A 22305-nucleotide genomic window follows, 5' to 3' on the forward strand; every position below is an offset into this window, starting at 1 on the left:
AGGCTGCTGCTCATTCAAGATTTATATTCCGTCAAAGTCGGAGAAGTATGGCATCAATATTTTAATGTGTTGTGATTCCAAAATATCTTATGCCTTAGATTCCGAAATGCATCCAGGTAAAGGATCAAAAACATTCTGGCAGCACAGTATTACTTTGAAAAAATGACCGTTCCTTTCCATTGGACGTATAGAAATGTAACCACAGATAAATGGTTTGCTTAAGTGAACACAGCACAACAGTTGCTAGGAACAACTAACGGCAGTTGGAACCTTGAGGAAAATAAAAAAAGAGATTCCACCAATGTTTCTGAAGTAGGTACTAAACAGAAGAATTGTGCTATGTTTGCATGTAATGATCAATTCTCTCTTCAGTCTTACTGTCCGCTAAAGAAGAAGAGAAGGATAGTGCTTAACCTTTCCACTATGCACCAGAAAGGAAATGACCCAAACGAAAATAAGACATTTTCAGATATAGAATTTTGCATCCAGACAATAGGAGGCGTTGATACTTTGGACCAATTGTGTCATACATACTCCACATCCAGAAAAAAGTTCTTTCTACAACATCCTAGACATTATTGGAGTCAGCAACATGACCCTTTTGAGAGGTTCAGCTGCATCAGAGAAGAAAACAATCAAGAACAGACATTCATATTTGAGAAGCGTTGCTATGGCCTTACCAGACTGCAGATGGTGAGCCAACTGAATATTCCAACTAACAATGAAATTCAAACACCTGACAGAGTACAGACATCAACAGAAAGATGTTGTAGGCCTCAAGACAGAAAATCCAAGATGAAGTGAACCATATGTAACAAGTTCATCTGTTTGATACATCGAAAGAAAATATGTCCTACCTGTGAGTGAATCAATTTCTTTTCTGTATTGAGTGTCGTTCTTCATATAAAAGGCAATATACTGCAAGTTTTATGTGCTAATTTAGAATATATACTTACTGAAAACAAAAATACCATTTTTGTAGTGTAAGATATGGGTAGCATTCTAGATCATAGGCATACCCATTGCTCCTTGTCGAAATTTACTATTTAGCAAATATTGTCAATACTATGGCGAGCGAATGGTAACGAAGACGTGCTCCATTCCTTCAGAAGCGATGAGTATATCTATGATTTTTGAACGTTATGAGTATATGTTAGACATTTCTTTATTAATTTTAATATCTACAAAATGTAGGGACGCTGTACTTCGCTTTTTACCGTGTAGGGAGCACCTGATGACGTGGCTTTAGGCCACGAAACCGGTTGTGTTTTAATAAACATCAGTTTTACCAGCTATTAGCGAAATTCTTCCTAACATCATGCAAATCAAGAAGTAGTATTTCAGTACCATATGGTCTTGAAAATAGTCCTAAAACTTTTGGTACTCTTGCAGATCTACCCAAGGTCTCTGATACTGTCTCATGTAGTATTTTGTTCAAGAAACTTGAAAGAATGGAAAAGCTAAATCTAACTAAAACTACTGAGCCATATTTTACAAACAGAAATCGTAATATTGTTGTTAATTCAAATAAAGCATGATAGGAAAGATGCGAGATGTCTCGTTGTTTGGTATATGATTCCCTAAATTTAAAAAAAACCGGCGAAAGAGCTGAACAAGCCTTTTCTGTTAGTGACTGCCGCTGGAAAGTATTTGCCTTTTGTTGAACTGTGGTATTTGCAGTCGGTATGAGAATGTAGAATATCTGTGACGAAAGTGACAGCGTTGTTTACTTGTTTCCTAGTGTTTAGCCACTAGCCAGTGATCCGTGGTGTTTGAGTAGCGGTAGTGTTGAATGTGGAAAACGTGGGTGTTTGTGAAAGATGATGGCTCTACAAAATGAAAGAAGAACTGTTGTTCCTTGGTTTTCGATGTAAGTTCCCTTGTATCTAATTTACAAAAATAAGTTTTGTCTTGTAGATCAGATAGCTTTGTTGAACATTCGAATTGTAGGTATTGCCTTACTGTACAAGAACTGATATAATTGGGTCGAACTTGGCTGCAATGTGTTTTTCTCGTGTAGTAATTGTCACTTATGTTCGACAGTGATTACTAAACCAAGTACCATTATGTCTTTCAATCTTTTTTTTTTTTTTTTGCGTATCTATGCATGGAACCACTTTTTCAGCGGATGCTCTTAGAGTATGAAGCGATGAAGACCAAAACTAAGTTTTTATAATCTAACTTAGCACAAGCAAATTGTGTGTAACTCAAAGAGCAATGTATGATATGGACCAACCGAATGAGGCTGTGCATTTGTTTTGTCATTGACCTTATCTTCGGGAGAATGGTGTTTGCCCTGTTCAGAGGCCATCCAGATTTGGAATTTTCCGTAGTTTTCCTAGATAACTTCAGGCAAATGCCGGGGTTGTTTCTTCATCAAAGCCACGGGCACTCACTTGCCCTGTCCGTGTAGAGCGCACCTAAGCACTCTGTGTATACTTATATTTTGAAGTACTTATTTATATTGTATTACTGTGACAGCATGTGTATCTTTGTGGAATGATTCTTGTATGAAATTAATAAATAGAACTTAGCGTTTTTACAAGTGATGATGTGTGGTGGTTCTTACTTTGTCTCTGGCACTGTATTTTGAGATACTGGCATTTCTGGGCTCGATTGCTGGCCCATGTAGATGCATTGTTTCTGTCATGTCTCTAGATATGGTTTTCACAAATGTCATATAGGTTATTTACAATTGAAGTCTTGATATCTTTGAGTGCAATGCATTGTGTAGAACAGCTCATTATTTGGTCATTTATGCTTAAGTTGTTGAGTGAAGTTCCATTTCAGCTTTAGCTTTGAGGTCAAGTCCTCAATAACTGGTGCTCCGTGCATGTTCGCTATGTGATATTCTCAGTTGGTAGAGCATTTGTCCATGAAAGGCATAGGTCTTGAGTTAAGTCTCGGTCCAGCATGCAATTTTAATCTGCCAGGAAGTTTGATATCAGCATGCACTTCACTGCAGAGTGAAAATTTTGTTCTGGAAACATGTCTCCGCAATATCCTTTCTTTCAGGAGTGCTAGTTTACGAGGTTCACAGGAGAGCTTCTGTGAAGTTTGAAAGGTTGGAGACGAGGTACTGGTGGAATTAAAGCTGTGAGGATGGAGCATGAGTTGTGCTTGGATAGCTCAGTTGGTAGATCACTTGCCCGCGAAAGGCAAATGTCCCTAGTTCGAGTCTCAGTCCAGCACACAGTTTTAATCTGCCAGAAAGTTTCATGATATTCTCGTTTACAAATTTATTTCTTGGCTACTGAGGACAAAAATATCTCATTTATGTGAAACTGCTCCATTTTAAATGGTATATGTGTTTATGATGATATACTTCATTTGCCCGTGTGAAGGATTGCCATATTAGATATTGTATTAATGTTAGACACTGTGCACAGGAAAGCAGAAAACTGAAAATAAATTTGTGGCTGGTTGCTGTATCAATGCCATCAACATTTGTCTTCAAATAACAGCCACAGTCTCCAACCATGTAATCATATGCAAAATTTCACTTGTTGTGACATAGACATTCAGTCCTGTGAGGGACTACACAATCACAAGGCTGCTTCCCGTGACCAGTAGCAGTGTAGACCCAGTCAGTTGGCACAAGCGACTTAATCAGTTCAGACAGCTGGTAACGATTTTTAAAATGACTAAGAGCACCATCAGAAATAATGATGATCTTCTCTGCCCCTGTTTGCAGTTGAAGAATTTTGCCCATTGCTAGCAAAGTGTGTGCTGAGTCATGTCCTGTGCCATCACTTATAACTGCATCACTTGTGGTCTTGTTTTGAAAATGTCACTCCTGTAAAAATTGAAACCTGGTCATTACTCCAATGATACCAATGTACTTCTAGTGGGAGATTTACAGGCAAGTTCTCAGCAAAATAACAGTGGAGCACTAAACATAGTTCAGCCTGTACACACCCTTTCACTTCTGCAATGTGTTGTTGTTGCAATTTCTTCGGATGCTGGTGTGTTACTGCTTTCACTGACCATTTACCAAGTTAATCATGAAACTGTCAACTGCAAGTTTTCTTAATTAGGTTATTTTCCTCCCCTGTTGCATATGTAATGTCTGCCGAGTTATCTGCTATGTCTTCCAGGTCAAGTGTCAGTAAAGACAGTCCTCCTTTTCTAGGGCAATCACCACATACTTGAAACAAACAAGTCTCTTGCTTTACGTCACAGGCTACTAATGACTTCACACTCCCAACCAAGGAGTCATATGTCATGTGCTCAAGTAAGTTCTTCAAAGTTACCACACAAAGTTCAAAATTTGTGCAGTACACACATAGACATCTCAAAGTGGATGTGGAACTACCCACTTAGGTCGTAGTGCATAAAATTTTGATCTTCCTGTATATGAAGCTGTATAGTTGCCCTTATAAATTGCAAAAGTTTCTTTAATACTGCAAGTCGTGTACCTCTTCACTTTCACAACTTTTTGATCAACTATTACAGTTATAGTGTCTTTTTTGTTGGCACTCTGGTGTGAACAGTCCCATTTATCTTCCAGATAAAATGATTGCACTATTTGAACTTGAGCTGTTCCTACAGGATTACCATAATAGGGATATGGTCTTCCAAAGAATACTTCTACAGACCTCGCATTTTGTGGTTTGTCTACCATGTCCTTTGGTACTGATGGTATGTGGTTCAAAATTGTTTTCTTTGAAATGTCTCTGGAATAATATTTAAAACTTGCACATTTTCACAGTAGGATGCACAATATTAAACAGCTGAATTGATATTTGTGAAAAATGCCTGGCAGGAAGTGCAAGAGTGACTTTGGTTCATTTTCTCCTGAAGATGGGATTTCTGCTTTGAAGGGTGTGGTCAGTTTTGCTGCAGTGTACTCATCCATAGCTTTAGTAATTTCCCTTCACTTTCTTGATGCATAGAGCTTATGACTCGACTTCACTGACCATAGTTTCTTGACAAGACTAACACCTATCTCTGTAGCTGACTGATTCAGGGTATTTACTTCTTCCTCTGTTGATGCAAAATCTGCATCATCTGCACCATGGGAAGCTTCACCTTGTTCAGATACTATCATTGTTGTTATTCTGTCAAAACATTTAGAACACAAAAAGTCGTCACTGGAAACAGCTTAACTTTGAAACAGTCTTCAAATGAGAACACTTATTCCCAACTTGAACAAAGTCTTGTTTTTTTGTTTGTCTTATATATCGCTCTTTTACGGATATGCAAATATTCAGCACACTTCACTCTCCAGTGGCCCCAGTCACAAGACATTTCAAACAGTCCTGTTCACAAAACGCGCTGCAACTGTGTCAACTGGCAAATTCCTCGTGAAAACACAGAACTCACCGGATGGTCTAAGATTTCTTAGAAGCCGCTTCAGTAAACAAATTAGCACTTAACTACAATACAGAAACCTGCAATTAACAATCACGACAAAGAAACTACCACAAAGTGTAAGAAATATTGGCAACAAAGACAATAGAAATAAACATTGTAACAAAGAAATTAGTAATAAACAACTTCCGTGAAGATGTACGTTACCCTTGAAAGTTAAAAAAAAAATGATTTTTTAAAACTACAACCTTTCCAACTTAAAAGTGGAAGATCTCCTTTACAGATAATATAGTACTACATGGTACTAATCAACAGAAAAAAATCTAACTTTTCTGGATTGGCACTTTTGGAAAAAAAAACTACATTATAAAAAAAACTCAAAAGGCAACAGTAAAAGAACTTTGACAGACATGTCCAAATGGAGGATACCATTGTAATCATAAAGCAAGTATCTTTCAGATAAAAACAACTCTAACAAAGTATCTAGAACTGTTGCAGAGATACAGCATTTTAAAAAAAATTCCGAAATTCACATCTTCAAAATGGTGTTTGCAGTGTCACCTTTCAAGGCCTGTATCTTGGGGGCAGGAATTTTTTGAGGAAAACAAAAAAAAAAAAAAAAAAAAAAATACATGTTTGTTACTTACTCCTGAATTTTAACATATGCTAAATTCAATGACATCTGAGACTACGAAAGTACCTCCCCTGCCTGATGTGATATTGATTATGCCGTGTTTACTTAACATTTCTTGTTAACCTAAAATGGTGCACATTGTCTCTTACTTATCAGTGGGTTTCTGAGGTGACGGAGTATAGTCTTAATTTATTTAGATTATTTAAAAAGATATAAAACATTGTTTCAACATCTCCATGTAGATATGTTAGTTTACATCTGAAGAGTCATCCACACTCTGTGCCAAATTCATACTGTATATCATTAAGATATCATCTGATAAACAGCTTATCATTGGCTACTCCATGCTGCACTCCTATTGGCGGCCTCGTCTTGACACACATGCACCTGGCCAACATCTGCTGTATACTGCACAAAAGTATAGTGCATGGATGGATCATAGTAAAGTTTCCCTTTAGCAAATACAGCCCTATGTTGCAAAACACGCAAACATGGTATTACTCATGCTTGTTTTGAGTGTATCCATTTGATACTATCCAGTAAAAATTGTATAAATATTCTGAAGCAATGGTAATCACTACACCCACTGCATTCCTAGATTATACATGCCTCCTGTGTAGCACTAAATTATAAGTACTTCATTGAACTTACCCAGCAATGTCAGAGCTTGGCCTTCCCAGGGCTCCCAAGGTGGAGGCTGGTCAACACCACCAGGCCTCTGTAAATGTAATCTCTTTGCTTATATCAGTGATTGGTGGTCTGCTTGATGATGGAGTACTATGTGTAATGGGGAAGGGAATTTGTCTCGGCTATCTACATTGTCAGAGGAGTCATCAAATTCTTAGGTCAAAAGGGTATATTGTAGTTTTGAGTACTTGCATATAAAAAAATGTTTATCTAGTCGATATGTATGTGCGCTATTGTCTTACACTGAGATCATATGTCTCCATGTGCTTGACATCGCGTGTGCGCGCGCGCGCGCACACACACACACACACACACACACACACACACACACACACACACACAGGATTTATGCTCCAAAAGACACCATCAACACTTGTAATTCCTCATTATTACTGCTTATTTATAACTGCTACTGTGACTCCTTCACAGAAAAGAAAGCTATCTGCACTGGTGGTTGACACTTTACAAAACATGCTTCCTCTGCACCACTTCTCTTCCTACTGACATTTGCTTTACCCACACCCTGTATTGCCATTTAAAATCAACTGCATTGAAATGTGTGCACAGTACTGAGGTTGCTGTGTAAATCACTTGATTGCTGGGCTCTTTACTTGTGAACCATCAGAAATTTTACATCCATATACATACTGCGCAAGCCACCGTACGGTGCGTGGTGGATGGTACCCTGTACCACAACTAGTTGTTTCCTTTCCTGTTCCACTCGCAGGTAGAGTGAGGCAAAAATGACTGTCTATACAACAACAACAACAGTAACAGTAATAATAATAATAATAATAATAATAATAATAATACAGTAATGGACTCAAACATCCCAGAGCAAACAAACAAAGAACAACACGCACCAATTAAACAATCAGAGGAAAACGAAATCTTAAGACAGCCACCAGAACAAGCACAAATAGAACACGAAGTGACACACATGTTAGATATAGAAGAAAAATTTCAGCTGACCTATATAGAATACAAAGACACAAATACAGACATAAGACCATTCTTGCATAGACCACCAAATAACCCACAAGTCGAAACAACAATAAAAACTATCAACACAATCATACACAACAAAATAAATGAAAACACAACTATGGAAGAGTTACAACTACTGGTTTATATAGGAGCACTCACTACACTAAATATACACACTAGACAGAGATCAGAACCAACCAACACACAGAAGAAACCCACAAAACCAGCATGGCAACACAGGCTACAGATCAGAATAGAAAAACTGAGAAAAGACATCGGACAGCTAACACAATTTATAAGAAATGAAATCTCGGAAAAAAAACGAAAAAGGTTAGGTAAAATCTCACAACAAGAAGCGACAGAGCAATTAGACGAAAAGAAGCAGAAATTACAAGCATTAGCCAAACGACTCAGAAGATACAAAAAGAGTGAAAATAGAAGGAAACAAAACCAAACATTCAACACAAACCAAAAGAAATTTTACCAGACAGTAGATAACACACACATTAAAATAAACAATCCACCAAACATAACAGACATGGAACACTTCTGGAGCAACATATGGTCTAACCCGGTACAACATAACAGGCATGCACGGTGGATACAAGCAGAAACAGACACATACAAGATGATACCACAAATGCCTGAAGTGATAATTTTGCAACATGAAGTCACCCAAGCAATTAATTCTACTCACAATTGGAAAGCCGCTGGAAATGATAAAATAGCAAATTTCTGGTTAAAGAAGTTCACCTCAACACATTCACATCTAACTAAATTATTTAACAGTTACATTGCAGACCCATACACATTCCCTGATACACTTACACATGGAATAACTTATCTGAAACCTAAAGATCAAGCAGACACAGCAAACCCAGCTAAATATCGCCCCATAACATGCCTACCAACAATATACAAAATATTAACTTCAATCATTAAACAGAAATTAATGACACATACAACACAGAACAAAATTATAAATGAAGAACAAAAAGGCTGTTGCAAAGGAGCACGAGGATGTAAAGAGCAACTGATAATAGATGCAGAGGTGACATATCAAGCTAAAACTAAACAAAGGTCGCTACACTACGCATACATTGATTACCAAAAAGCTTTTGATAGTGTACCCCACTCATGGTTACTACAAATATTGGAAATATACAAAGTAGATCCTAAATTGATACAGTTCCTAAACATAGTAATGAAAAATTGGAAAACCACACTTAATATCCAAACAAATTCAAATAATATCACATCACAGCCAATACAGATTAAGCGTGGAATATACCAAGGAGACTCATTAAGTCCTTTCTGGTTCTGCCTTGCTCTGAACCCACTATCCAACATGCTAAATAATACAAATTATGGATACAATATTACTGGAACATATCCACACAAAATCACACATTTGCTATACATGGATGATCTAAAACTACTGGCAGCAACAAATCAACAACTCAACCAATTACTAAAGATAACAGAAGTATTCAGCAATGATATAAGTATGGCTTTTGGAACAGGCAAATGTAAGAAAAATAGCATAGTCAAGGGAAAACACACTAAACAAGAAGATTACATATTGGATAACCACAGCGACTGCATAGAAGCGATGGAAAAAACGGATGCCTATAAATATCTAGGATACAGACAAAAAATAGGAATAGATAATACAAATATTAAAGAAGAACTAAAAGAAAAATATAGACAAAGACTAACAAAAATACTGAAAACAGAATTGACAGCAAGAAACAAGACCAAAGCTATAAATACTTATGCCATACCAATATTGACCTACTCATTTGGAGTAGTGAAATGGAGTAACACAGACCTAGAAGCACTCAATACACTTACACGATCACAATGCCATAAATATAGGATACATCACATACATTCAGCAACAGAAAGATTCACATTAAGCAGAAAGGAAGGAGGAAGGGGATTTATCGATATAAAAAACCTACATTATGGACAGGTAGACAATTTAAGAAAATTCTTCATAGAACGAGCAGAAACTAGCAAAATACACAAAGCAATCACTCATATAAATACATCAGCTACACCACTACAATTTCATAACCACCTCTACAACCCTTTAGACCACATAACATCAACAGATACGAAGAAAGTAAATTGGAAAAAGAAAACACTTCATGGCAAGCACCCGTATCATCTAACACAGCCACACATCGATCAAGACGCATCCAACACATGGCTAAGAAAAGGCAATATATACAGTGAGACAGAAGGATTCATGATTGCAATACAGGATCAAACAATAAACACCAGGTATTACAGCAAGCATATTATTAAAGATCCCAATACCACAACAGATAAATGCAGACTTAGTAAACAACAAATAGAAACAGTAGATCACATCACAAGCGGATGTACAATACTAGCAAATACAGAATACCCCAGAAGACATGACAATGTCACAAAAATAATACATCAACAGCTTGCCTTACAACATAAACTTTTAAAACAACAAGTTCCTACATACAAGTATGCACCACAAAATGTACTGGAGAATGATGAATACAAATTATACTGGAACAGAACCATGATAACAGATAAAACAACGCCACATAACAAACCTGACATCATACTCACCAATAAAAAGAAGAAATTAACACAACTAATCGAAATATCCATACCCAATACAACAAATATACAAAAGAAAACAGGAGAAAAAATTGAAAAATACATCCAACTGGCTGAGGAAGTCAAAGACATGTGGCATCAGGATAAAGTTGACATCATACCAATTATAGTATCAACTACAGGAGTCATACCACACAATATCCACCAGTACATCAATGCAATACAGCTACATCCAAACACATATATACAACTACAGAAATCCGTAATTATTGATACATGTTCAATTACCCGAAAGTTCCTAAATGCAATATAACACATACCGTACAGTTAATAGGAAGTGACGCTTGATCAAGGTCCGCGTCACTTTCCATTCTCAACCAGACTTAACGTCTGAGAAAGTAAAGAAATAATAATAATAATAATACAGTGTAGGCCCTACAGCAGTGTAGTAATCGTTACATAATTTCTGTTGTGTTGTGCTGTCAATTAGTTTGTTTAATGTAGTGAAGTGAATAATGGAGCAGTTTCTGGTCTATTGCTGGAGTTTTGTAAAACTTGGAGAATGCATTTTATGAAATATTTAAGCATATGTGATGTATATATTTGTCTCAATTTTACTGTCATAGATGGATGGTAGAAAGTACAAGGGTCAAGAGAATGTCTGCCACAAGTCATCGGCTTTGGCCAGTGACATTATGTTAATGACTGCTGCCACTTCACCTTTTATTCCATATATCCACAGTTTTTTGAGTGCAAGAAAATAAGAAGATTGGTTATGGTGACTAATTATCTGTAGCTTAGCCCAGGCTATAGGTTAGGTTGTGAAGTAGGAGTTTGGTTGAGAGTTGGCGAAGCCAACAAATGTATTACAAGGAAACCTGGGTGTGATGACAGACTAATCTGTGGCTCTGCCTGATTCAAAAAATAACCAATAAAATCATGTTACAGTCTCCATATTGTTTATGGCATTTGCCACACGTTTCCTATGTCACTGCTCAAAGCTGATGGCTCTTATTAAACACTCCTCTATATCCAAGAGTAGAGTGTGTGTGTGTAGGATGTATGCTATGTGAGGAAGATGATGATCATACATTTGTTACACAAACTAACCCTCATCACATTGCTTCACACATTAATGCTAGTATATAAAAAATAATGCAATTATTAGTAGCTTTTGCTGTCAGAATTACAGTCTTGTGAAACATCAGTCACAGTAATGGTGTATTAAAAATAATTTGGTTTAATGATTGAAACATAGTAGAATCATTGTGTTCTTACCTTCAGAAAATTACTTGTTACCTCTCAGGTTTTATAGACTTGGAGAAAGCTTTTGACAACATTGACTGAAACACACTCTTTGAAAATATGAATGTAGCAGGGGTAAAATAAAGGGAGTGAAAGGCTGTACACAACTTGAACAGAATTCACACAGCAGTTAGAAGAGCTGAAGGGCAGGGAAGGGAAGCAGTGGTTGAGACGAAGTGAGACAGGGTTGTTGATTGTCCCCCATGTTATTCAGTCTGTACATCAGACAAGCAGTAAAGGACACCAAAGGAAAATTTGGAGGAGAAATTAAAATTCAGGGGGAAAAAATAAAAAACCTTGATGTTTGCTTATGTCATAGTAATGCTGTCCCAGTTGAACAGAATGTATAGTGTCTTGAAAGGAGGATGTAAGATGAACAGCCACAAAAACAAAACAAGGGTAATGGAATATAGTTGAATTGAATCAGGTGGTGCTAAGGGAATTTAATTAGGAAATGACACACAACAAGTAGATGAGTTTTGCTATTTGGGCAGTAAAATAACTGATAATGACCAAAGTACTGATAATATAAAATGTAGACTGCCAGTGGCAGGAAAAGTGTTTCCGAGGAAGAGAAATTTAATAAAATCTTCTTGGGCTTCCAGCTGCATTAGGATGGATTTAAACCAACTGACAAAACTGGAAGCTGGAGAAGATTTTATTAATTCATATCACTGTGAGCTGCATTCAAGAGAAATTTGTTAACACTGAATAATAAATTTTAAGTGTTACGAAGCCTTTCCTGAATTTGTTCAGAGTATAGTCTTGTATGGAAGTAAGACACCACAATTAGTTCAGACAGTAAGAGAATAGAACCTTTAGAAATGTGATGGTTTAGAAGAATGCTGGAGATTAGGTGGATAGATCACACAAATAATAAGGATTTGCTGAATAAAACTGAGAAGAAAAGAAATCTGTGGCATAACTTGACTAAAAGAATGGGGGAGTTGAAGGATACAGTCTGAGATATAAAGGGCTCATCAATTTTGTATTGAAGTGGAGTGTTTGGGATAAAATTGTGGAGGGAGGCCAAGAGACCAATACAGTAAGCAGGTTAAAATGGATGTGCATTGCTTAAGTTTTTTGGAGAGGAAGAGGCTTGCACAGTATAGAGTAATATGGTGGGCTGAATCAAATCAGTCTTCAGCTGGAAGTCGAAGATGACAACAACAACACTACGTTTCAGAGGGCTCATGGTTCTTTTGTGAGTTTCTATGTGGCACTCACGGTACCATGAGCTATTGCAACCCATTCTTCCTACTCAAGGTGCATTTTCTTCCCCGTGCCCATCTCTCCTCATTCTTGCTTGTTCCGCACTGTCCCCTCCTCACCCTCTTTCGGTGTTCTTACTTATTATATTGACATAGTTATCCACCTGGTTTCCTGTATTCCTTGCAGTTTTGTTTCCCTTGCCTTTTCTCTGTCATCCTTTTTGGCATTTTTGGATCCCCTTTAGGGTTTGATCTCTACTTCAAAATTTTCTGTCTGTAGTGAGAGCCATATGTGGAAGAACTCGTTCCCTATAATATATGGTGTGGCTTCCTCTCCACCCTCTAGTAGTCTGGTCCCTTCATTTCCACAAACCAATCAACCAACCTACCTCTCCACCCTCCCTTCCCCTTTTCCTTCCCCGCTGTAGGCCCCCCTCTGCCCCACTAGGTCACCAGCATGTGTAGCCAGTCTGTGTGTCGTGTCTGTTATGTATGAGCCCCCTGAAAACACAGGGATCACACTTCCGACACGTGAGCTGTTGCCTCCCCATGTATGTCATTCTGGAGCATCGGAACTCCCAGCAATGGCTGCCTTGCCAGACGGCCCTTGTTGTGACTGGTTGTTGCTGACTGGGAGAGCTCCTGATCGGAATGGGTGGTATCAGGGTGCTGGGTGCTTTGCGCATGAAATTATGAAATTTATCAAGCTCCAAAAACTCTGACCGATCTCATATGGCAATCTCTTCGAGTGGTAAGGGACCATTGAATGCAGCTTCTTATGATCCCACTGCCTTCCCTTTCCTGGCTACACTCTAGGAGGTGGGCCAGGCTTGCGGGCTTGGAGTGAAACACTTTCCTTGATACCTGGACTGTACTAGGATGGATAGGGATGGACTCACAGCCACAAAGCTGCTGTTTTTTGCAAAAAAGACATGTTCGATGAAGTGGAATCTCTCAGTAAGATACTGTCAGATTCCCTATTAAATCTTCTTCTGCTGCCCAATCTGCAGCTCTTTGTGCTTGTGATCGTCTTGGTGATGTCCCGGTGTCTACTACAGCTCACCAGTCTCTGAACATGGTCCAAGGAGTCATTTTTATTTTGTTGGTTCCTCATCCTTCAAGCTGAACGAGTAACTCCAGGCTAATCTGGAACCACTGGGCATTAATTTTGTTAGACATGTGGAGAAAGGTTGCAAGGACATCTGCACCGATACTGCTGCACCTATACTGGTGCCTTTATTCTGACTTGTGAGGATGATACCCTCCCAGAGAAGGTCAAGGTTATGTTTTATCGATGTGACGTGAAGCCATACGTCCTGCCACCTGTGAGGTGCTTTCAGTGCTTGTGTTTCGGGCAAGTCTTCCTGAAGTATGACAGAACCTCTATGTGGTGACTGGACACTCACTCTGTGAGAGGAGCTCCTGTGTTCAGCCACCCATGTGTAAAATGGCTTGACCATCGCTCTCCATGTTCACCAGATACCTGGCTTACAAGAAAGAAAAGAAGCTACAAGAGTATAGGTCCCTAGATCATCTTCCTTACATTGAGGCTCATCAAAAGTATGACCATCTTCACCCTTTGTTGACGACTTCTGCTTTTGCCTCTGTTACGTCCTTTACCCCTCCTCCCATATCCTTATCCCAGTCCCATCCCCCTCACCTATGGTTTTCACGTCCTCCCTCAGGGTGCCACTCCACGTCCTCAGCCGAAGAAGTGCCCCCGCCCTCGCCCCTCCCACAGTGATGGGATTACCTCCCGGGACCCCTCGCCCAAGTCTCTCTCATGCCGGAGGTCTTCTACCACGGCTCAGCCATACCACGGCTCAGCCATGGGACATACAGTCTGTTCGCCCTAAGGTCACCTGCTCTCTTTCAGTTCTGGGTCTTGCAGAAGTCTGTTCTGTCTGTGCCCTGCCCTCCTCAACTCTGGAGGAGGAGGAGGAGGAGGAGGAGGAGGAGGAGGAGGAGGAGGAAGAAGAAGAAGAAGAAAAAGAAAAAAACCAAAACCTAAGTCCCAGGACAAGACTGCTCTAGTGGCCCTGCCAACTTTCTCCTTGTTACCTAGGATGTTACGCCGTTGCTGTTGGTGACATGGTGACCTGGAGACATGGTTGGCTTTAGCCCATTTGTCTCCCATTTGGATAATCATTCTGTGATTATTCAATGGAACTGCAATGATACTACCATTACCACCCAAAGTTCCAAACCCTTATTGCCTTTTACTTGTGCTTTGTCAGAAACAGGACGGCCCTTTGAGGTTATCTGGTGACAAAGGCTGTATGGATATTTTTATTACATGGATCCCACTTTGTACCACACCGGAAGCAGTTGCTGCTGAGGTCTGCTTGGACTCCGCCATCACGGTTCGTAATATCTATCTTCCTCCTGACAGGCTACCTACATCTGCTGCCCTGACTGCCCTCCATCAGCAACTCCCCGTCTCTTTCTCCTTCTTGGGGATTTTAATGCCCATCACTCTTTGTGGGGCAGTGCTGCTTCGTCTAGTCAGGGGCTCCTCACAGACCAATTTCTTGTGGTCCATGACCTGTGCCTTTTTGATGGTGGTTCCCCTACTTATTTTAGTGCTGCATATGGCAGTTTCTCTGCCATTGATCTTTTGCTGCCATCTTCCTTACGTTGGTCACCACATGATGACTTCTGTAGTAGTGACCACTTCCCATTGAGTCTCTTTCCCTTCCCACCTCCTGATGACCAGGTTTCCCTGCTAGATTTCCTTCATTCTGATTGGCCTCTATAGACCTCCCAGGTTGTGTTTCCACCTTTTCTGTCAGGTTATATTCATGAAGTCGTCTGTGACCTATCTGATACGATAACCCATGCTGCCAGCATTGCTGTTCCTCACTTAATGGGCTCCATTCACTGCCAGCCAGTTCTGTGGTGGAGCATGGCCAGTAACACCGTTAACCGTGATCATTGTCGCACCTTGCAACATCTTAAGTGGCACTTGGCCTCTGCCAGTCTTGTTGCCTTTAAACATCTTCACGCCAAAGGTTGTTACTTAATCAGTCGGAGCAAGCAGATGTGTTGGGAACACTTTCTTCTCTCTGTTCTTCTTACCCTTCATCATGGGTGTGGGCTACACTTCACACCCTCCAAGGTTGTCAGTGGCAGTCTTCCCTTCCGGGCCTTGTCTTTCCAGGTGGCCTTTGTATGGATCCGTCAGTTCTTGCGGAACACCTTGTGACCCATTCTGCGACAGCATTGGTGTCAGCCTCTATGCAGCTACCTTCCTCCTCTGGAAACAGCAGGCTGAAGCTTCCTGTGTAAGTTTTACCCTTGTCAGGTGGAATCCTTCAATGAACCTTTTACTGAATGGGTGCTTCTTCTGGCCCTCTTTTCTCCCCATGATTCAGTTCCTGGCCCTGATTTTCTCCATAACCAAACCTCAGTGCTCCACCTGCCAATGTTTCCTCCAGGTGTTTAACCATATTTGACTCAAAGGCCTGTTCCCTATCAGTGGAGAGACAGTATTGTGGTATGTGTAAAGTCTGGCAAGGATCCATCACCCTTCATAGTTACCGGGCCTTCAGCCTGAGAAATGCCCCCTGCAAGTTATTGGAACGGATGGTGGCTCGTTGGCTCCATTGTGTTCTTGATTATGAGATCTTTTACATCCTTTCCAGTGTTGCTTTCGGGAGGGACAGTCTCCAGTCGATCATCTGATTTGATTGCAACCACAGTTCGGCAGGCCTTTTCTCACTGCTATCATCTTGTTGCAGTTTTCTTCAGTCTGTGTAAGGGGTTGGGTTTAGTTGCGGGGGTGGGGGCACTTCATTGCAGATTTAAAAACCATGGGTCAACCTAGTATGGCTAACATGAAGACGGCTGAGGCCTATGTCACAGCTTGGCGCCATCATGTCGTCCTTACACTCCATGAGTGGGGTCTTTGGACCCTCTTCAGAGTTTTATTTGCCAGTTCCTGTCCCACCGGTCGTTCAGAGTCTGGGTTGGCACTGTTCTCAGCTCTCTGTGGACTCAGGAGAATGATGTTCCACAGGGCTCTGTATTAAATGTCCTCCTTTCTTTAAGTACTTGGGGCCTCTCTGAACAGTTGGTCACCCCTGATCTGTGTGTGAATGATTTCTGTATTTAGGCTACCTCCCACTCGATGGCCTCTGCAGCACGACAGCCCCAGGGTGCCATTTGGTGTGCTTTCACGTGGGTGTTCTCGCACGGTTTTCTATTTTCTCACTGTAACTCAGTGGTGGTGCATTTCTGTCACTGTATGGTCCATCCTAATCCAGAGCTCTACCTCGATGCCCAACATCTGACTGTGGTCCCCCAGTTCAGTTTTATGGTCTTCTTTTTGACAACAAGCTTACTTTGTTCGCCTATATCCATCATCTGAAGGCTGGCTGTTTGCGTAAACTCTATTTTCTTCGCTTCGTTGACCACAGCTCTTGGGGTGTGGATCATTCAACTCTTCTGTGCCTTTACCACACATTAGTTCTGTCTCATTTGGACCATTGTTGTCAAGTTTATGTATCATCTGCCCATTCAGTGTTGCTCCTGTTGGACCCAGTTCACCATCATGGTATCCGGTTAGCCACTGGTGCCTTTCGCACAAGCACTGTCAATAGTCTTATGGTCGACACTAGAATCCCTCCCCTTTTGATTCGGCTATCCTAGCTCCTACCTGCCCTCGGGTGGGTTCACTGATTCGGCTTTGCCTTGCTTCTTTCAGCCATGACTTCCATTTCCCCTCCTTGTCCTCTTCCCCATGTTCTCGCCCAACCACCACCCCTTGGTTAGTTCCTTGACCGTGAATTGGGATGGATGTCTGTAGGGGACCAAATGCTTCTGTCGTTCCAGTGGTGTTCTGTTGTTTGTTCTGAACACTGTTGCAGGAGTTTCAGGATGGCATGGCTCTAAATCTGCTAATCATGTGGGGTGGAGTATGCCTTCACACCTTCTGTTGATATGGAACACCATCTCTTGCCTGCCCCATGTGGAGTGTTTACTTTAGGATTGATGGCCATCTATCGAGCCCTCTGTTTTGTTAAACGGTCCTCCCTCACCCATGTTTTGTTATGTACGGATTGAGTGAGTAGCCTTCAGGCTATCGCTCAGTGTTTATCCCACTACCCCTTGCTCTCCGCCATCCAAGACCTTTTTGTTGATCTTGGTGATGCTACATGTTCGGTTGATTTCCTTTGGTTTTGTGGTCACGTAAGTATCTCGGGTAATGAACCTGCCGATGATATGCCTGTGGTGGGGAGGGCGACCACTTATCCCTTGTTCTCCATGATCCCTTCGGGGGGGGGGGGGGGGGGGGGGGGGGGGGACAAATTTGCCGCTTTACATAAAATCCCTTTTTGCTCAATCATTGGCTGACTTTTGGAGGCTGCCCCCATCTAATAAACTTCATGCCATCAAGGAGACTCCCACCATGTGGCGTCCTTCCCACTGCCTGTACTGGCAGGAATCTACCATCCTCAGCCATCTTCAAGTTAGCCATACTAGGTTGACCCATGGTTTTTTACTCCCCCCCCCCCCCCCCCCCCCCACCCACCCACCCAACCCCCAGCCCTTTATAGTTGCAGGACTCCACTCACGTTGATCCATATTTTGTTAGACAGCCCCCATCTTCTGGCCCTTCACACTAAAAATGCCCTCCCACCTTCCTTGCCTCTGGTGTTAGCAGATGACCTTCCTTCACATGGTTTTGTCTGTCCTTGGTTTTCTTTGCGGAAATGGCTTGTACTCTTAGGTATATGCCCTTGAATTTTCCTCTGGCATTTGAGTCCCTAAGTTAGCGTAGGTGTTAGTTATGGAGGCCTTGACCTTGCCTCCACCCTGGCCAGTTTCTCCCCACCTTCTTCCTACTTTTTGTCTGATCGGTTGTACTGTTTTGTTTCCCCTTTTTTTATGGCTTCTTCCAGTGTGGTGTTGTCCCTGTTGTATAGTGATAAAGGTGTGGCGTAGGTGTCGGTGCTAGTTCCCCAGCATGCATAGCATTTGTGGGGCGCCCTTGCTCTCCATTTTCACCCACCCTCATCCTGTTCTTTCCTCTTCCTGCCACCCTGACATCCCTTTTTTCTCTTTGTTTGCACATTATCCCTTCCCCTTGACTTGCCTGTGCCATTTGTTTGCTCCTCCCTTGATTCTTGCCATCCTGTATCATGGAACCAATGACCTCACTGTTTGGTCCCCTTCTCCTAAATCAACCAACCACCCACTCAACCAACAATGCAAACTTCTAAGACATCCTATAGATTGTGAGGATGATACAAACTTTTGCTTCAAGACATGCTGTGTGCCAGTGGGTTGCTTTACAGTGGTACAGTTTGAGCAAAAACATTTTCAATAGGTCAAGCGGAACAGACTCATAAGACAAAATTGCTATTAGATAGTGACTGAATTTCTTAACACCATCAGTTATGGTACAGAAGTTGTCTCATGCAGAGATATCATGCACATACATGTGGAGGAATGTAAGTAAATGAATGATGTGATGCACTTAAAAAAATACCATGAGGTGAATCACTGATGAGCTAGGGAATACAGCCGCATATACTGGATGTCCCAGAAATATTGTGACGAACTTTTAGGGGTTGTAGAGCCAAGGATAGGAACCAGTGTCCGGAAAAGTAACCCAACGGTGCTACAGAATGTCTTAAGTTTTAGGCACTAGCACCTGCTGCTAGGCCACCCCTGCAGCAGCAAATGTGACTTTGTATGACCATAGGTGAAAGGTCAAATAATGTTGTTTGTAATTCAGTGATCATGACTGATTGCCACAATTGTCAGTGGAGAAGATGGAACGAGTTGCTGCATAGACAGGCCTTATCTCCTACGAATGCAATGTTTTGTAGCCTTGTTGGATGGCAGTTTTGAACACTGGTTTCCATCTGCAATTTTTTTCTCCTATATGCCAACAACATTGGAGATTTCAGAGGGTTCCAGTATAAAAATAAACTGCAATGGGAGCCAGTGTCTGAAACCATCACCCACTGAGACAACAAAGCATTGCATTCATATGAGACTTCTAAGATCTGTCTTTGCAGCAGCTGGATCCATCTTCCCCATTGGTGATCATGGAAATCAGTCATGATCATTGAATTACAAACAACACCACAGGGTGTTCCACTATGGTCTATCAGTGTGCAAAGTGATATTTGCTGCTGAAGTGGCGGCCGAGTAGTAGTGCCAGCACCTATAACTTTGATGCTGCGTAGCATCATTGGATGATGTTTCCATACACGGGTTCGTATCCTCAGAGTGTTCAAGACATCCTTACGATCTTACGAAGTTTGTCGCAACATTTCTGGGACACCCTGTATGTTGACTACCAGCTTCGCAACTTTTCCTGAACGTGTAATGGTTAGGCTAATCCACTTTGTGTCATTCCTCCAATTCAGTGTGCTATTTGCAGTGTCAGTCCTGCAAGAATTTCGCCTCCCCCCTCTTCAACCCCCTCCAATTTTTTATGTCCTTGAATCCTCCCAGCCTGCACCTCAAAACTAAACATCCTAGAGTCAGTCTTGTTAGGCATAAATAGTAGTAATACAGTTTGGGAGTATGTACTGCCAACACCACATACCACCTTCGAGTCCTACTACCAGTTACATGTGCCAAGTTGGAAACTACCCAGGAAATCGCTGAGGATTGCACCCTCCTAAATGGAGAAATGAGGGGAGAGGGAAAAAAGAGTGATATACCCAGGCAATTAACTTAAGCTAGCATACAACACACTTAAACATGCTGGGAAAACAGTAGTCTCCCCCCACGATATCTGCAAAAATCATAAGAGTGGATATCAGCAGCCACATACTTCAAGAAATTGAACATTTAACTTCTGGGTATAAAAGTGCAAGACCCTATCATCATCATCATCATCATCATCATCATTAAAGAAAATATGCTTGATGAAATACCAAAGAAGTAAAAGAACTAGTCCTAAGCCATCAGATTTCATACACTGGTCTTTAAGCGTTAAGTTTGGGACTTCTAGCACAGTGTAGCCCCTTATGCTTGGGTTAAAGACTCACTAATCTCATCTCGCATGTCACCCACCCATTCAGTGACTGAGGAGATTTTAATGCACATATTGTCCTTCGGGATGCCTTAGTAAAAGCAAAACTCCCACAAATAAAGACCTAGATTTTACAGAAGACTCAGAATTTAATTGATATTATTCAACAAAAAAGCTCTGTCCTAATCCTTAGAACAAAATTGTGTTGAGGATCAATTGTAAGCACTGGGAAATATTTATGTTGATGAACCAGGTAGAGCTATAGCAGTTAAACTGTCAGAATATGAGGAATTTGAGGTAGCACAGTGTTGGTACAGCCTTTGTTAAGTATATAAGTAAATGCTAACTGGAAAACATAGTTATGATAAAATACACAGAATTAAAAAAACTAATATATGTGCATTTTAGTGTTGCACTTCTTGTGGGGAATATTTAGTGTGGAGGGATTCATAGAATTCTTTACTTCAACCATCCCAGCCTGAAGTGCAAAGTTACATCATGAGTATATAGAAAAATGAAGGCAAACAAAATATTTTTCTTATTGTTACATAGCTAATTTAATTATTACATGTTTATGAAAACTAGACAAATTATAGGAATGTATCAACTGCAGTTGTTTATAATATAGCAATTCCTTGTTGTCTAAAAATCTGTCAAAGATAAATTTGTTTGTAAATGCCTTAACGTTTACATCTAGGTTAATACTCTGCAAACCACTGAAGAACATTGCAGAGAGTACTTTCCTTTGTACCACATTTTAAGGTTATTTCCCATTCCAGTCACTTGTGGAGATGGGAAGAGTGACTGCTTTGAATATATTTGTAAGGTGGTGCTCTGCAGCAGCACATGCTTTCATTGTTAGCATTCCTTATGGTACTTCAGTACTGTCAAACAGATCGGTGGAGACATGGCCAGTGATACCATCATCTAAGTCTGTCTACAGTCCTCATGAATACTGGATTCCCAGACGATAGCTAGCTGTAGTGAAATGGGATGATGAGCAACCATCCTCCCCCCTCCCCCTCCCCTCTCCTACCCCTTTCCCCTTCCCCTTCCCCTTCCCCCTCCCACCTCCCCCACTATCTCCCTCTCCCCCCCCTCCCCATTTGATTGGAGTTTCTCTTGTACAGTGTTCTCTTTATTAACTGGAATTCTCCTTCTGTAGATTTGTCCTCCTCCAGTGCATTTATAGTTGTTTATCAGTGCTGAATCATCCTTATATCGAGCAGGAATGTCATTTAGTGCAAGTGTGACACAGTTCATCCACACTGCTTTTGTGTAAAACAGTGACGTACTCATGAAGACTCAGTTCTGTCTGACTATTCAACTTGACTGATCCTTCAGGTTAGTCATCAAGAATAGAGAATGGTGCTCCATTGCAATGGTGAATGGTTTGCCAAATAAATATTGATGGTAGTTGTTGATGGCCCAAACAATTGCAAGGCTTTCTTTCTCTGTTGTTGAGTTGTTCGTCTCAGCTTTGGACAATGCTCTGGAAGCATAAACTATCACCTTTCACCACCTTCCTGAATCTGCACTCAAACTGCACCTGTACCATAACTGTTTTC

General features: G+C 40.8%; 1 protein-coding gene across 2 annotated transcripts in view; it reads left to right on the top strand.

Moving 5' to 3' along the window:
* Positions 1-1733: 1733 nt before the first annotated feature.
* The window catches only part of LOC126254397 (uncharacterized), a 99598-nt gene continuing 79026 nt past the window's right edge, over positions 1734-22305 (top strand). For both annotated transcript variants that reach the window (XM_049955308.1, XM_049955309.1), the window contains exon 1: positions 1734-1870. In XM_049955308.1, the coding sequence (XP_049811265.1) occupies positions 1821-1870 (50 nt within the window). In that variant the 5' untranslated portion in view covers positions 1734-1820. The remainder of the gene's footprint in view (positions 1871-22305) is intronic.

The sequence above is a fragment of the Schistocerca nitens genome, chromosome 1 (genome assembly GCF_023898315.1).
Source record: "Schistocerca nitens isolate TAMUIC-IGC-003100 chromosome 1, iqSchNite1.1, whole genome shotgun sequence".
In the NCBI taxonomy this organism is placed as follows: domain Eukaryota; kingdom Metazoa; phylum Arthropoda; class Insecta; order Orthoptera; family Acrididae; genus Schistocerca; species Schistocerca nitens.